This window comes from Oryza sativa, chromosome 5 (assembly GCF_034140825.1).
Source record: "Oryza sativa Japonica Group chromosome 5, ASM3414082v1".
NCBI classification, from domain to species: Eukaryota; Viridiplantae; Streptophyta; class Magnoliopsida; order Poales; family Poaceae; genus Oryza; species Oryza sativa.
This window is the reverse complement of record NC_089039.1, coordinates 10,786,380-10,804,209: the sequence shown is the minus strand read 5'-3', so window position 1 is coordinate 10,804,209 and position 17,830 is coordinate 10,786,380. Positions and strand designations below refer to the sequence as shown.

Sequence of the window (17,830 nt, the reverse complement as noted above, 5' to 3'; positions counted from 1 at the left end):
CGGGGAGATGAGTCCGGCGACGATCGGCGAACACGGAGGGATTACTGAGCCACGGACAATGGCTGCGGTACCGCGGAGGGCGACGGCACAACACGGGGCGGACTGAAGAGGCGGCGCGGCGCGGCCGGAGGCGGAAATGGCAACGATGGCTCTGGTTGGTAGTGGGGAGGGCGGCTCGGTGGTGGATTAGAGGAACGAGGCGGTGGCCGGTGCTTGGCTTGGAGCGGCGAAGCCGACTGTGGCGGTGGCGCGGCTTGGCGGTGGCTAGCGTGGCGAGGAGAGGCGGCCGGAGTTCGGCGGCAAGCGGCGGAGAGAGGTTACACGGTGGGGAGGTGGTTCCGATGGCGGTTGAAGGAAACCGAGTGGAGGCCGGCGTGCGGCGCGGGATGGCAAAGCTGATGGCACACGTGGTGAGGCGCGGCGACGGCGGGAGCAGCGGCGGCGCGCGGCTGGAGATCGCCGGCGAGCGGCGGCGATGGGGATCGGCGTGGAGAGCTCGGTAGAGGGCGTGGGGGACTCGGGAAAACGGGGAAAAAGGAAGAGGAGGCCACGGGGATTGATTTTATAGCTCAAGGGGGCGAGGAGAGGGCCGGGGAGCGGCGGATTTCGAGGGGGAGTGGGGCGGCGTCGTGGGGGTGGTGGCGGCGGTTTTTCGCGGGACGGAGTGGGGGAGGGGAGCAGGGTCATGGGCGGCGAGGTCCCACGGTCGGGCGGGAGCGGTGCAGGGTGGAGGAGGTGGGCGGGGAAAGCGGCGACGTTGGGCGGCTCGGGCGGCCATGGCGGTTGCAGCCGGCCAGCCAGAGGTAGGAGGAGGAGCTGACATGTGGGACCGCCGGTCCCACCTGTCGGCGAAGGGAGAGAAGGAGGGACGCAAAACAGACTTTTGCGAGCGGGCCAAGTGAGAGGGGAGCCGGCCCGAGAGAGGGAGGAGGCGCGCGGGCCGCGGGAGAGGAAGGAGGGGGAGGAATTTGGGCCGAGCCCGAAAGGGAGGAAGGGGACGGAAGGAGAATTAAATTTGTTTCCTTTTTACTTAATTGGTTAAATGATCTCTGTGACTTTTAAAAAATTATTTATTGAGCTCCGAAAATTTGCGGAAAAATCCGGAGAGTATTTTAGGGCACAAAGAATATTGCAAAATATTCCCGGCCAATGATTTTTAAGGGAAAATTTTAATTCTCCCATTAATTCACTCGAATAAATTGCTTAACTTTTTATTTAATTTCTAGGAAATGTATTATTAATTGATTTTTATTCCCGAACGAAAATCGGGGCGTTACACTTATGCATGAATGGGCCAAGAACTCAGAATTGACACGACGAATTGGGCCAAAATTCACAAGTTTGCGAAGAGGAGCAATAGAGGAGGCCACCTGCCGAATTTGGGCTAGGCCGGCCCAGCCCATGGTTCGGCCGAACCCACCGTGGCTCCGTTCAATGCAGGGTTTGGATGTACGGTGTGGATCACTCCCCAATGATGGTTGGAGGGCAATTCCGACCATTCCAATTGCCACAACCGTCATTGGTAGCCTTTTTAAGGAGCTCCTCTTCTCATTTTCTCTACACACCTCAAGTAAAGTTCTCTCATATTCTCTCAAGCTTAGCTTAGTATTCTCAAGCTTGTGGAATAGGAATAGAATAGAAATCAGAGTCCGGAAGTCTTCGGAAGAGTTTGGGTATGGCTCTAGTAGCTCTCCTTTCTTCTTTTGTAAGACTTGTACTTTATTTAGAATATTCTTCTTTATATAATTCTGGTATAGAAATACTTTCCGAGTATATGAATGCCAACTTTACTTCATATTCAAGTTATATTGATTATACTGCTAGCTTATCTAGGAGATGCATAGGTACGGGTATAATGTTTACTTATGCAATTACTCTATGTCATGGCGATGATATTAGAGTAGTATCTGGTAGTTTAGACGTGGTGTCTAGATTATTGGGTATCATTATTTGGGGTCATATGCTGCGAAAGAGAAGTGGACCGCTGATGGTGACAGCTCAGTACGGGTATTCCTCTGCGCATGTATATAGTCCTAAGTTAATTTCCTAGAGAGGGTACTCCTCCGTATTTATCCCCGGTTGTCTGCTCATGACGGGTTGTCATAAGGAAGTCGACAGTCAGGGGTGGCTTCTCGAAGTACCAGGAGGGCATCGGAAAGAGGATATTAGCTAGTTAATCTTATAACTAGGATGTATGTATAATATGTATACTAGAAGTATAGGAATATATTCTTTTCTATTTTCTTTCCACTTAGCTTAGATAATTTAATATGAGAATGATTAGACTTATTCTTGTGTGTCATTCTACCCAATGGATTATATTAACCCCTGCCTAGACTATGAATATTACAAGTAACATATAAATTATTAGTACGGTTCTCTCTACTATAATCTTCCCACGGGATCAAAGAAATACGATACCCTTGGAATACTCTCGGGTGAAATGCTACAATATTATATCCATGCGCTTGCGGATAAACTCTGTAACCATAATATACCAGGAGTATTTCCGCGCCATTGCTGGGAATTATATTTCTAGTAATATCGTTAAGAAATACCAACAATCTCGCTGAAGGAGATCGGGCGGCTGCGGGAAAAGGGGGCCGACTCGCCGGCTGGGCCAAGTAGATGGTGGATAACTAGCAGCGAGCGGAGGTGATGCGAGCGGAGGGCGTGGGAAAGGTGGAAGAGGAGTTAGGGAGGGAGAGGAGGTGCAGACGGGGACGGCCATCACTTGGGAAAGGTGGAAGAGGAGTTAGGGAGGGAGAGGAGGTGCAAGGTGGCTGGAATTGCCAGTCGAAGTTTGGGTCCGCGATGGAACTTGACTAATAATTTATATATTACTTGTGATAATCATATTCTAAGCAGGGGTTAAGATAAACCAAGGGTAGAGTGACACACAAGCATTATCTACTCATTCTCATAATATATTATCTAAGCTAAGTGGATAGAAAAGAGAAAGATAATCTATTCCTATACTTCTAATATACATAGTATACATACATTCTAGTTAACTGATATACTAGTTAATACCCTCTATCCGATGCCCTCTTGGTACTTCGAGAAGCCACCCTGACAGCCGAGTTCCTTACGACAGCCCGTCATGACCATACAACCGGGGCTAAATATGGAGGAATACGCTCTCCAGGAAATTAACTTAGTATTATATACCGGCGCGGAGGAATACCCGTACTGAGCTGTCACCATCAGCGGCCCACCTCTCATCCGCAATATATAACCCCAAATAATGATATCTCGTAATCTAGACACCACGCCTAAACTACTAGATACTACTCTTATATCATCGTCATGACATAGAGTAATTGCATATGCAAACATTATACCCGCACCAAAGCATCCCCAGATAAGCTAGCCGTATATTCAGTATAACAAGAACATAATGTAAAGTAGGCATTCATATACTCAGAAAGTATTTCAATACCATAAATATATAAAAAAGAGTATTCTAATAAAAGTACAAAGCTTACAAAAGAGAAGAGAAAAGCTACTAGAGCCATACCCAAACTCTTCCGAACTAGGATCCCAACTAGTCTCTATTCCTATTCCACTAGCTAGATACTACTAAACTAAACTTGAGAGAAATGAGAGAGTTATTGCTTGAGGTGTGTGAGTGAAGTGAGAAGAGGAGCTCATTTTATAGGCAGGTAATGACGGTTGTGACGGTTGGAATGGTCAGTAATACCCTCCAACCGTCATTGGGGATCAATCCCAGCCATCCATCCAAACCCTGCATCCATCGGCGCCACGGGAGGTTCGGCCGAACCATGGGCTGGCCCAACCTAGCCCATCTTCGGATGGCGGCCTCCTTTGTTGCGCTCCTCCGTAGACTTGTGAATTTTGGCCCAATGTGTCGTGTTATTTCCGAGTTCTTGGCCCATTCATACATAAGTCTGATTCTCGACACCGTCTGATTGATTTATCGTTTGAGTTGATGTCGATTCTCCTCCACTTTATTCTCATTCTCTGCAAAAGGTTAGTATACCTAATACTAGTGGAATATTATTATTCTAACAGATATATGCATTGCAAGCATCACTAGTTCTCCTCTATTTTAGTAATATTGACGGTCGAAACTGATCGATAACGACCGTCAACACTTGGGTTGGTGGCGAAGTGGTGGTTTCGGTGGTGGTTTGAGGGAGTAGAGTGGCGGCTAGGTTGCGGCACGACAAGGCGATGCCTGTGACGCAGCGTGGCAACTGTGGGAGCAGTAATGAGTGGCGGTTGCAGTTAACTTCCACCGTGACATCGCACCGCACTCTTCTTCCACAAAAAGCCGCACCATCGCACCGCATGGTTGCACGGTCCCCTTCTGCCGCAAAGCCATGGCACAGCTCCCTTCCTTCCACCAAGAAGTCTGTCTGCCATGCTGCTGCAGTATCGTGCGCCCCCTACCACTACCACTGCCAATGCCAAGCGAAGGCGCCGTCCACCACTGCTGTTGTCCGCTGTTGCGATTAGCGTCTGCCACGCAGGTGCCTTCCACGGTGCTGCCGTGCCACATGGAGTTCCATCCTTCCTACGCAGTAGAAGGGATGTCTTCACTCTTCTCAGCACAAGGAAGATGAGAGGTTGAGCAGGATCGGTCAGCTCGGTTTAGACCGAAGACTGAACTGGAGTGGAGTATCAGTTAGTCGATCTGTCGATTAGTACTTTCTCAAAGACCAAAATTTTTAAAACCCAAATTAACCGGACTGAACTCGAATGCTCACCCCTAGATGCAGACGGGCTCACCGCCTCACCCTCTCTTGGTCCTGCAGCATAAGAATTAGTTCGTCCCTATCCAATCTCATATGTATCCCTAGCCACAATACTAGATATCCTAACTCCGAAACTATTAAAACTAGTGTATAATTAAACTCCCTTAGTGGTTTTGAGAGCGGTTTTCGCTGACGTGACGTCCACATGATAGACAAGTCGTAAAAAAACTAAAAAAAATAAAGTAGGGCCCACATGTCATCTCCCTCTCTCCCCTTCCTTTCCCACCCTTCTTCCTCTTGAACTCCCTGCTCTGCCACAGCAGAGCCATTTAGGGTGGGGCTGCGTCGTAGCAGCTCCATGCAGTATGCCGTTCGCCCATGGTTAAGCAAAGTCGTGGAGGAGCGCATCCGTCGGTTCAATGGTGGTGGATTAGTGGCAACACACGATCGATGTGCTCCGGGTGTTTAGCAGCGATGATTTGATGATTGGTAGCTAATGACATCAAGCGGAGGTGGCGATGACCTTGATCCGTGACAGCCGATGATCGACGTTCGACACCCCCATGAGTTGCTGCCCCAATTTGTGGACCGTGGCTCTCTCTGGTTGCTACCACGACCTTCACCAGCAGCGTACCCTTCTAGACCGCGCTAGAGCTCCTGGCTTGCAGCTACCACCTCATGGACCTCCATCTCTGCAGCCAATTGCCACCGCAGGTAACGGATCTATCCCACCAGCCAACCCAGAGAATGTCGCCACCAGTCTGCTCCACCGGTGCAGCTCCAACTGCTACGACCACCTTCTCCCAACACCAGCATGGCCAGGGGATCTTGTCATCACTCTCACCGGGGCTAACCTGCGCCATTGGTCTTTCTGTCTTCCTCTCTACCGTGCTTCAAAGGATGGGTTGCTTGAACTTGACGGGGTGGTGGTGGGCCGTGGGCGTGGAGCTCAAGCTCGATGGAGTGGCGATGAACATCGGGGAGCCTCTGCTGGTGGGGGTGGAGCGCTGCTGCACATGCCGTCACCGTCGCCCTCATCTCAAGCTTGGACGCGGCCACATCTTCGAGAACTATGATGACCGCCATGACCTTGCCGATGCCGACCCAAGAAAAACCACCGCATCTTCGAGAGATGAGAGAGAGAAGGAAGGGAAAGAAGATGTTGTCACCTTACATGTGAGCCCACGTCTACTCAAGACTACCAAGTTAGCGAAAAGCGCTCTCAGAACTAATAATGGGGTTAAGGCCCTGTTCGTTTTAGCTTAAGATTATTGTAATCTAGATTATTTGGACAAATTACTATGAGCTAGATTATCTATGCTAGACTAGAATAAGCTGTGAGCTATTTGTTTCTTTGAATTATTGGAAGCATGTATTCCTGGGTTTGAAAGTCTATAATGCCCTCAGCTATTTTGGATGCCTTATTTTCCATTTTGTCATTGTATACAACAAATACATCATTTGAAGTAAAACATATTTTCATATGTTCTCTGAATGAAAAATCATGTATATTTTGTTTGTACAGTACAATTGTTGGCAAGAAACACGGCGGCCTAGGAGTTTAGCTCAACTACAGTGTTGGTCCAAAGCGCTTTCGGTTCAGGGCGTGTCAGTTGGTTTGATCCTGCAACCAACAAGAAAAAACAAGAAAAATTGTATTAGAATATGATAGCCGATCGAGCAGTGAGCCGATGACGTATCATGTGAGCCTTGCTGATGCGATCTGATCGAATCGGCTGTGAAGCGTAAGATGAATAGAATTGAACAAACCTAAAACATGTTTCATTGGCTGTAGATGTAATCAAACATGTAATCTATGGATAGAGATTATATCTGTTTATATCATAGCCGGTGGTACAATACTTAGAATTAAAATAGATACCGTATCGGTTAGTAATACAACCTTATACAAGAATATCAATCTGAGTAAATATATCAAGAGCTTGCTTGATATATTTAAATAGTGAGATACACTTGTATAATGGGCAGATATAACATGAAAAGCATGATTAAAGAATTTAAATAAAGCTAAACAGTCATATCAGATAAGATCGGCCAAAACCCCGATTCTATCCCTATTAGCAATCAAAAAACATGTAGTTTCTATGATTCTAAGCATGACTAGGGTTGATGCAGTACAAACTATGAAAATAAGCATAAAGTGTAAACAATCAAGCTTTTAACTAATTTTCAAGGTGGTAGATACCTTATCTAATCTAAATCGATCAAACAATTTAGCCTATGCCAGCAAATCCAAAGAAAAGGTATGGCCAATATAGCTAAATCGAGTAATCAAGTTAAATTAGCTAAGATATATGATAACCAACAGTTTTAGAAGATGAGTAGATTAGAACATCTAAAGCGACGCCCTAATCCGCCAACGCAAGCTGCTGAGACAAGCCGCCCATACCTCTTGTCAGAAGATTGAAGCCGATGCCCTAACTCGAAGCATGAACTCATCGAACAAGTAGAAAAGTAAAAGGGTGACGATACGACGAGAGTATATTGAACGATTGTTGTTTTTATTACACGACTCTGGGCATGTATTTATACCCGTAGTACAAACTTGTCTATATTGGACACGACTCAAATTTGCCTAAGTTACAAGAACACACGAACAAGTCCCTATGGCGGACTTTTACCAAGGTCTCCAACGAACACGACTCATTAATATTGCTAATTAATATATATATATATATATATATATATATATATATATATATATATATATATATATATATAGCTGCTTGTAATGGACTCTATCCTTGTTTGGCAATAATCTTAAATCCCTGACCCGAGTTCATCTCTTACTCGGAAGCTGTCTGTATCGGTTGTCCTGTCCATATCGGCTGGCCGATTCCGACTATGTATCAGCCGATATAGTCCTCAACCTATATGCTGCACTTTTTGGAAACCAATCTAATTATTTCGAATCCTGTTCGGATCCATCTCCGAGTATCTTGCCAAATTTTGCTATTACCAACAATTGGCTGAACATCATTTCTCAATTTGTTATGGAGTAGTGGTCCGCCGTCTTCCTCCTTATCTGGGGTGAATAGTTGATGCTATAACACAGGTACGCCATGGCCGTCAAGTCCTGTCCTTACCGGCCACTGGAGCAGCTTGTCCGAGCTATACTAGGAAGTATACTTTGGTGCTATTCAAGGATGGTCGGGTCACATCCCAGATCTGGGTAGAGAGGGGAGTTGGCAGCAAAGTGCCCATTACCCCGTCACTATGATGATGGCGTCATTGAGCCGTGGCAGGAAATGACCGACGCCATACTGAAACGTACCACGGTGTGCCCATATCAGGCACTATGTCCCACTGTGCATGTCCCACCGTGGGGATGGCTGGTGCAGCATGGGCCCACGTAATTCCAGGGCCTTGGGCAAGACGGAGAAAAGCGCAGGCCTCGGGCACTCCGGTGCTGATGTTGGGTGAGTTGGAGGTTATTCCCCGTGGTCCAGGTGCCCGAGGGGCGCCCGGTGCTCGGGCGAGACGGAGAGCCTGTGGCCTCGGCACGCGCGAGGCGGCAGCTGGGCCTTGGGCCTCGTAAGGCTTTTACGTGGGCTTTGGATGCCTCTAGTGTTTGTTTATGGGTCGGGTTTAGGCCCTGTTTGGGGGAGCTTGTCCCAGCTGTAGCTTTTCCCAAAAGCTGCTTCTGCTAGAAGCTGCCCCAAACAGTCCACAGCTTCTGAGAATCTGTAGTTACATATTCTGAAAAATGAACTAAGAAGCTAGAAGCTGGAGAAGCTGGGTTTTAGAGCTTTTCCAGATTCTCAGAAGCTAGCTACCAAACAACTGCTTCTCAGAATTAAAGCTCATCCAAACAGGCCCTTAGATACCTCTGGTATTGATATCCGACACCAATGTCCCTTTCCATGGTATGCGCTGAGTAATGAGTAGGTTCAGAGTGTGCCCCCATCGATCGGTGGATCAGACCGACGGCAGAGGCGTAGAGCTAAGAGGGTCCACTTGTAGGCACATTTTTTGGATGCTGGGAGCGCGGTGTGGTAAAACAGGGGAGTTAGAGGCACGTTGAATCGCTGTTGACGTCCCCTCTTTCATCTTTTTAGAGCAGAGAAGGGATAGGTAGAGATTGGTGCAACATCTGGTGATCCAAAGTTTTCACAAAAAACTTCGAAGATCATCTTTACACTGATTATACATCTGAACACAAGGCGAATGTTATGGGCCAATATAATTAGAGAATGGAGCATCATTGGCCTTTGGAACTGCACATAGCTGGTATGTATTACAAAGTTTTCACACTTATCTCACATTTACTTACTACAAATGGGCTATTTATTATTACATAGTTATGGGTCTATATTGTACATGAAACTCAGGAGTTTTAAACTTGAGGCCTGCAATCGAATTGTTACCTGATTTAACCCACAAATGAACCCTAAATATACGGTGCATGTTTATGAACGGCTCAACGCATCTGACATGGAGAAAAATGGCTTGAATGTCAGAATTAGCCCTATTACTGCAACCATGCTTATCACTAGAAATAGGATCTGGCCACCTGCATTTTTGATAAGTCAAACAACAATGTGCACTCAGTAATTTGTTGTGTTTTAGCTACCTGCCACCATATTGATAAGGCTGCATATGTGTTGTTTATTTGTATACCTGGTAAGAACAACCCTGTCACGTGCTTTTGAGACCATGAAAACCTATAAAATAGCAAGAAAAGAAGTTCTTCGAGCAGAAAAACAAAAAATAAATAATTTTTTTCTGGACAATAAAACGTAGTACTTACAAAATTCCTGCTCCTGCTGGAGCTAATCCTTGGAACAATGACAATAGAGTCACGGAGATGCCATTTGCAGCACCTCTTTGTTTTTGTGTCTGCACTTCTTCCATATAGGATAAGTCAGAATCTAAAAAACGATAGAACGTATTAGAAAAATGAGCTTAACAGACAAGCTCGTTGCTTACCACTGCTGTATTTTGTAGAATGTTGCATGCAGTAGTAATTGTAGCCTGTTTGTTGAAATATAGATCAAAATTAAATAAAAATGTGAAATAATTAAATTTTTTTTTGAGGTAATATGAGAAAAGAAGTTGACCCACCGAGAATACATTTTTCAAAATTGAAGCTATGTTGATTAGTACTTTGAGCTCTAGCCCGTGTAAGTTGTGCATGTAGGGATACGCTGTGAGGAGAAGCACGGATAAGATCTACAAATCAAACAATAGGTTCAACATGGTACTTGAAAAGATAAAAGAAACTAAACAAGCATTTAAACAAAAATTAGGATTTGAACCAATACACCGCTTTTAGAAATTGTCATTGCCACCTCATTGTTTTTATAGGAACAAATCGTCATGCATACCTCATTATTTTTATAGAAGGAAATCAAATACTATTCCCCCATCTAATATTCAAATCTATACCTTCACTTTAATTTATTTTACTAGATTGATGCATATTTGTTTCCCCACTTAGCATTAGACTACATTGTTTTAGATCCTTGATTTTTTTTTTACAAGTAGAATACTGAAGCGAATCTCACAAAGTTATATTTCCCACGTACCGCGGTAGGACGTAATGGTCTGATTGGTCCAAAATATTTGGCAATGAAAGGATAAACAGTAAATTGATATACCAGAACACCAATACCTACAAGGATCAAATGAAGTTGTTGTAAGGTAAATAATTTGATGGCAACTCTACCGGAAGTGTTAAAGGCATATGTTATTTGCATGTTACTTTAATTCATTTTGCAGGTCATTATTTATCTTTTTTTTGCAAGGAAATTCTCTTGTTACGCAATAATTATTTGCATGAAAGTTTGGAAAAAAATACTATATACCCTTTTTTTTTAAAGGAAAAATACTATATACCTGAGATGGCTGATACAGTAGCCAAATCCTGGGATGTCAAATTCAGACCACGAAATTTTCTTTTGCTCACAGCCCAGAATGAAAATGTCTGAAGATAATAGCAAGAGAGAACATATTAGATTGGTCACATACAGCTTAGCATCAATCACAAAGTCCACAATGATATTATTGGCATCCTCGCATATTGAACTGTACAGAAGTTACTCTCATGATCATATAAGAAAAAATCACCTCAAGGTAAGCTACATCATGGAGAGAAAAGGTACAGTAGATGATTACTGATGACACAAATTTCCAGTTCTTTAACAGGTTCTTCAAAGATGTGTCACTAGATACTTTAGCTTTTCCAGATTCTATGTTTGAGAGATCAGCTTGTGCCTCCACTTCCTCAGAAATTTGTGCGTCTTCACCAGCACCTCCTACCTTTCCATCATTGTGTAAGTGTAGCGTTTCCTGAGAAAATCGGATAAATATACTATGCATCTTTCTATAAATCTTACTTCCTCCGTTTCACAATGTAAGTTATTCTAGCATTTTCCATATTCATATTGATGTCAATGAATCTAGATTGTCTAGATTCATTGACATCAATATGAATGTGGAAAATGCTAGAATGACTTACATTAATATGAATGTGAAAAATGCTAGAATGACTTATATTGTGAAACGGAGGGAGTATGATATTTTTAGAAGAAAGGTTTTTTTAGATGTGTGTGGATATGTAGTCGAAATTTGTGCTAAATGGTATGGTAGTGTAACAATCCTGATACATTTAATGTATTTTGAAGGGACCTAATAAGTTGTATTTTTGAAGGAAAGAATCATAAAGGACAAGATGTTTCATACGGGAAGCCAAATGCATGCGATGCATGATCCTGCTGCTAGTATTGATATGGTAAAGCATGGGAGGAAGTATGGAAACCTGAAGATAGAAGCAAATTTCAAAGTTTTGTCATATGCATAAAACGATAAAAAATCATATAACAAAAATAGTATGAGTAGTAGCTCACCTCCCAAATATGGATTCTTTGGAGAAAATATGTGGGTACTTTTCTGCAGGCTAATACATGATACATGATAGACAATGTTAGTCATATACTTTTGCATTGATTATTTTATAATACAATTAAAGTGCAGCTACTATTTTCACCTGTGCAAGAAACCCTCCAATAGCTGGTCCAAGAACAAATGCTACCGCTCGTGATGATGTAACCTAGGACGTCATGTTAGACTTAAGTTATATACAGGTAAATATGAACATTACAATCTAAAGATTTATTGAATAAGCTAAAGTTTTGAAAGGCAAAAGATATAATTAAGCATTGTTCTTACAAGAGACATTCCTAGAGCTTGGTGCTCTTTCCTGCAGATTTCTGTAGCATATGCCTGGAAAATACATATGTATCCATGAGTATGTAATGCCTACTCTCAGTTGCTAATTGGGGCAAGCAAAGACAATAAGCAACCTTGATTGGTCCCAATATACCACAAAGCATCCCAAGCATTCCTCTAGTTACAATTGCCATCCAGTATCTTGTGCTAAGACCAAATAACGTGTTGAAAAAAATCCTGAGAAAAATCAAAACATGGTTTACTCCCATTTGATCATGGCATACTAGCTAAATACAGAGTAAGACCCCACAATGTGGCTGATTATTTCCTACACTGAGAGGATGCTAATCACGATGCAGGGCTTCCTTCCATACTTGTCAGCAAATATGCCCCATGGCACAGAACTGAAAGTTCTAGCTAGGAAATAAGATGCCGCTGAAAGAGAATTATAGTCAGTTTGACTGTAGCTAGTGATGACAGTATCATCGAAATGTGACAATAGGTCAATAACTATGGCCTCATTATTTAAGGAAAATGCACATGCAATCAGATTGAGATTAAGAGTATAAACATATACAAGGCAAGATCTGAAACCTCGAGACATTACTCACCAACAAATCCAGCATAGAACCCGATGTCTTCCTCCCGCTTTGCGATATTCATGTCCCTGATCTGTTGCATTACAACAATAGTATAGAGTCATGAATCAATATATTTCTTAATGCAATCATGTCCCTGCTCTGAACCATATACATACCATGAAGTATTGATAAGGGAACAATGATTGGATCGGTAGAGCTGGGATGGACCAAAATGGGATGTTATACATCAACAGACAAAACAAATATGATATGATTGATTTGGAAATAGAAAAATGATTCACATTTACGCAAGATAGAATAAAGTAAATAACATCATTGTAAATCTGTCTTGGACAACTATAGTGCTATATAACCTCTACATTTTATAGATAGTTGTGATCTCAAAGATGTTTAACAAGGTGAAAAAACCAGTCCCTATCAATTTTGTAGTATTCAATTTATTTTTCTATAGCAAACTGTGATGTAAAATTTTCCAAGAAAAAAAGACACAGATATTGAGACATACAAAAATAGGTGTACTCCAAGCGACTAATTTATTCTGGAACATGTGTTGATAGAGATCTCAAGCATTCAAAAGTAAGGGCTGCATGCCAATTTGTACTACTACTTTGTACAAGTTGCTTGCACTAATGCAAATATTTTTCTCTTGTAACTTTTCTATTGCAACATCTGTAAGAATTGTTGACAAGACCAAGTAATGGTATGGACTTGAAAACCACCCATCAGCATTTGATCGAACAATTTAAGCGCAACTATGGTGCAACAAACATAATAGATGGCAGGCCTATTTTTCGAGTCTTAGGCCACTGAACCGCTTATGCAGCTTTGATGTAGCATGCTGCAATCATCTATCTCCATTGCCACCATGCTCAGGGCCGGTCCTAGGGCTATGCAGCCAAGGCGATCACCGGGGGCCCATGATGGGGTGTGTGTGTGGGGAGGGGGGCGCAACACCTAATACTAGTAGTATAGTACTTCCTCCATTTCGCAATATAAGACTTTCTTGCATTGCCCACATTCATATAGATGTTAATGAATCATACATATCTAGATTCATTAACATTTATATGAATGTGGGCAATGCTAGAAAGTCTTACATTGTGAAACGGAGGGAGTACCTGCCTATGGCCTACCTGAAAGCAAAAACGCCCAAGAGACGAGAGGAGTTGCAGCATCGTCGGCAACTCGGCAGACGGCATCGCATCGCACAGGGCACAACCGCATAGGCGCACAGCGTCGTCGACTCGTTCTCGATGATTTTGCATCGATAAATGCCCAAAGAAGTATCTTTTCATGAGAAACAATGGATATGATTGGATTCTATTCTTCATTAAGGTAATGATATTAGTTAAAGGTACAAATATATTGTTATTTTGGTCGACTTTATTTCTTGATAATTACCATACATATTAAATTTAATATATGGATGTATTTGTTTCCATTTGCAAGTAAAATTAGCGTCTATATATATTATAAAATTTTATATATAGCTTAGAGGGCCCATCGCGATGAGTTTGCCTAGGGCCCTCAAAATCATAGGACCGGCGCTGACCATGCTTGGCTACTAGAGCTAGGAGAATTCAAGGCGAGAGTGTCATTGAAGTCCTGATTTTGGCCTAAGTCAACAACTGAGCAAGGCCATATCTATACCTATCCATAGCCCATTGGCTTATTATGCACCTGATAGCATGCCAGCGCTTCTTCATCACAAAGAGTGGTAGACAGGACTGGATAAGTACCTATATGTCCATGTCATATGCATGCATTTGATGTAGCTATATGTAGGAAAGATAATACACGAATATCGATAATAATGGTAGAGAGGCTATATGTTATATCTGGTCAGAAGATCTCTTCTTCCATGCATGGTCACGCCACTATTTTTATAAAAAATCTACATATATGGTTCTAATGTTTCAAAACTAAATGTTTTGAAATCTATGAACCATCAAAGTTTCAAAATTTTGACGAGATTTTTGGTTCATTGCTTGTGGGAGGAGTAGCACCAAGAAACAAGAAAGCATAAAGCAGGTGCCAGATATTTACAAGAGGTGATGCCGATGATGCAGATGTAGAAGAAGTTGAGGTAAGGGATGCCTGTTCTGCTCTCATTCGCCTTTTCCAGCTGACACCCGGGACACCCCTTGTGGTACTCCTTTGTTTCCTCAGTTGTTAGAGGCTTATCGCCCGTGTTTTGAGGAGGAGGTGGTGGAGTTGGACGTGGCAACTCTTGAATCTCTCCACGGTCAGACTTCATTTAGTGATCCTCCACTGGTGGAGAAACCCTTTGTAGTCCCGGTTCGTAACCCCCCTTTAGTCCCGGTTTCTAAACCGGGAGTACCAATCCGGGACTAAAGATCGCTATCTTTAGTCCCGGGTGAAATAACCGGGAGTAAAGATCGATCTTTAGTCCCGGTTGGTAACACCAACCGGGACTAAAGATGGCTCAGCCACGTGGCCGGCTGAGCAATCTTTAGTCCCGGTTGGTGTTACCAACCGGGACTAAAGATCGAGCTGACCTTTTTTTTTTTTTCATGGCCCTGTTGCTGCATGGTTTATATATATATATATATATATATATATATATATATATATATATATATATATATATATATATATATATATATAAACCATGCATATATATGTTTCAATACATATATATGCATACATATATATATGTATTTATACATATATATGTTATGCAAATGCATATGTATATAGATATATATATGACCAAAATATATTTACATTATAGAAAATGTGTACACATGCATATAGAAACATACGTAGTCATGTATTAATTACAATCCATTATATGTCCTAGCTAGCTACGATTTCGACGTAGTAGTACTCGCTGCTAGCTCAGAAGCTAAGGACCGGTGAATTGTGTTTCCGTCGTAGTAGAATTCACCCTTGGGATCAAGGATTTCTTCGTTGATGAATCCCATGAGTTGTTCTTGAACCGCCGTGATAAATTCCTTGTGTGTGGTCAGGTTATCCCTCATGCGAATAAACTATATGAATGTATGAAATTGATTAGTAATTAAACAAGAAATCGCTACGTACTGAAATTTTGAATTTATTTGTACGTACATCGAGCTCTCTTGTGGTGATGATTTGGTTTGCAAGGCAGTGGCAATACTCGCACACGTAATAGCCGCACAAGTTATTTCCCTGCTTTTGCTTTGCGCACTACAAATAAATGACAAACAACGAGAGATCTAATTAATATACACTTGTATGTATTTGAATCGGAGAAATATAAATGTAGAGCATGTGTACTCACAGGAAATTTGAACTTCCGCCTAAGTCTTTCTCTCCATTTGCCGCGGACCAATTGACGGAACCGATATCAAGCCCTACATGGAGTTTAAAGCTATGATTCGTAGTAGCAATTAACATAACAAGATTTTCTTAATTAACAAAGGAACTTATGACGGTACCTGTCTATAAGTTCGAAAACCTTGTCAAACGTAGACTCTTTTTTATCCATTGAGTCATATACGTTGACGGTGCAGGCCTCCAGGTGGAAGAGTAAAAGCACCCAGTGGAATCTGCAATGTGCGTGGGATGCATTACATATGAAACACTTAGCAAGTTCGTACGGGAATGAAATTTGGTATGTAGGAAGACAGTAAAATTAAACTAACTCTGTGTTGTATGGCAACAGTATGAACGTCTTGTAATGCTGCGCCTTCAGGAGATGGACGAGATTGTCCTCTGTTTCTTGTGGATATTGGTCGAGCATTGCGACGTTTACTTTCCGAGGGTCGATGAATCCAGTATCGAAAACCCTCCGCCGTCGGGCCCTTTGAATCTCCATTCTACAACGATAAAAGGGAGTATATTATTTTCTATAGTCTACTTATATACAAGGACCTAATTAATTAAAGGAGACGTATAGTAAGAAATCTAACTGAACGATATACTTACAAAATCCAGCAACTCATAATAGAGACGTCGACGGCGTCCAGCTGGTATAGTTCGTAGATATGTGTGAAATTGATCCAGAGAATGTCATCTCCTTGCAAGAAGTCCGTGTCCCTGATCCTCGCTCCGATCATCTCTCTACCGGTGGCGCTCATCTCCATGTACAGCTGATGGAACTTGTACATTTGTGTGGGTAGGGACTGCAGCAGCTCAGGCTTGACAAGCGGTTTACCGAGTTCGTACATGTATTTCACTTCCGCCTTTTCGATTGGTGCGACTCCTAGCAATTGATCCGTAGTTAGACCGGTGTCAGTAATAAATTGTTCTATCGTCATTTCTTTACCGGTCACCAACGGCTCGATCTCCTGGTTTGGTTGCTCTCCAAGCTGAGGGACTGGTTTGGACTTTCCAGAAGATGCTTTCTTCAGCGTTCGCTCATAGTCCGATAGCTTGATGGCCTCCTTGACAGATACAGACATACCCCTGAAGAAGTTCCTGACACTGGGGTCTATAGGAATCTTCTTTTCTGGACTTCGAGGCTTGAATTGTCTCTTGACTTCTGATGCAACGTAAGCGTCAAGCTCCTCTTGCGTGCAATCGTACCTCGGGTCCTTGTTCTTGGCGGCGTCAACTTTCGCCTTCTTCGTTGCCCTTGTGTGGGCAGGCGGTGCAGCTGGGGGGGCCCTTGACTTTAAAGGTGCCGGAAGAGGAGCTTGCGGGGGAGTAGGTGTAGGAGCACGAGGAGGACTCGGTGCAGGATCCTGAGGAGGAGTCGATGCTGGAGCCTGAGGTGGAGACGGTGCTGGCGGAGCATGAGGAGGAGACGGTGCAGGATCCTGAGGAGGAGATGGCGGAGCCGGAGGAGATGGTGCACGAGACGCCGCTTGTCGCCCAGGGAGGATGATGTACCGCCTGCGCCATAGAATAATGGCATGGCTTGTGTCTCGTAGATGCGTCTCACCGTCTCCTCCAGGGTAATCCAGCTCGAGGTCCTCGTACGCACCTTCGACCAACTCAACTTCGACCTTCGAGTATCCTGCTGGAATCGGCCTGCAGTGGTAAGTACCTGAAGGGTCCGTTGGGATGGCCATGCCCGACGCCACCTTCATGTTGTGAGAGATTATTTATTAGTAATCAACATATATAAGCAGCAACTAGCGGAATGGCTAAATCTTACCTTTATTGATAAGTTCTTGAAAGGAATATGCAGCTCACATGGTGTCCGCTGAGTGATGTCATTAACGGGACAGGTCGATTCGTCCTGTGTTTGCATGGCGTCCATGCTCTGTGATCCTACCTGCCCCGTTGAGGCGCAGCTGCTACGGTTTCCTGACGGGCTTACCATTGCAGGAGGAATGGTCGGCTGGGGATCATGGGACCGATGTG

At 43.4% G+C, this 17,830-nt stretch overlaps 1 protein-coding gene across 1 annotated transcript; it reads right to left on the bottom strand.

Moving 5' to 3' along the window:
- Positions 1 to 11,523: 11,523 nt before the first annotated feature.
- LOC4338249 (protein ZINC INDUCED FACILITATOR-LIKE 1) lies at positions 11,524 to 12,645 on the bottom strand. Its single transcript, XM_015783080.2, has 6 exons — positions 12,524 to 12,645; positions 12,245 to 12,347; positions 12,047 to 12,149; positions 11,913 to 11,966; positions 11,731 to 11,793; positions 11,524 to 11,640 (listed from the first exon to the last, which is right to left on the bottom strand). Exons 1-6 carry the CDS (start codon positions 12,591 to 12,593, stop codon positions 11,587 to 11,589), a joined length of 447 nt encoding a protein of 148 aa, XP_015638566.2. The 5' UTR covers positions 12,594 to 12,645; the 3' UTR covers positions 11,524 to 11,586.
- Positions 12,646 to 17,830: the final 5,185 nt, after the last annotated feature.

Bases quoted from the DNA above. Each gene is read 5' to 3' on its own strand.
- LOC4338249 (XM_015783080.2), bottom strand. From the start codon at position 12,593: ATGCAACAGATCAGGGACATGAATATCGCAAAGCGGGAGGAAGACATC. The intron at 12,348-12,523 runs GTGAGTAATGTC...ATTCTCTTTCAG, and splicing joins GTTCTATGCTGGATTTGTTG to CGGCATCTTATTTCCTAGCT. The intron at 12,150-12,244 runs GTAGGAAATAAT...GATTTTTCTCAG, and splicing joins GTGATTAGCATCCTCTCAGT to GATTTTTTTCAACACGTTAT.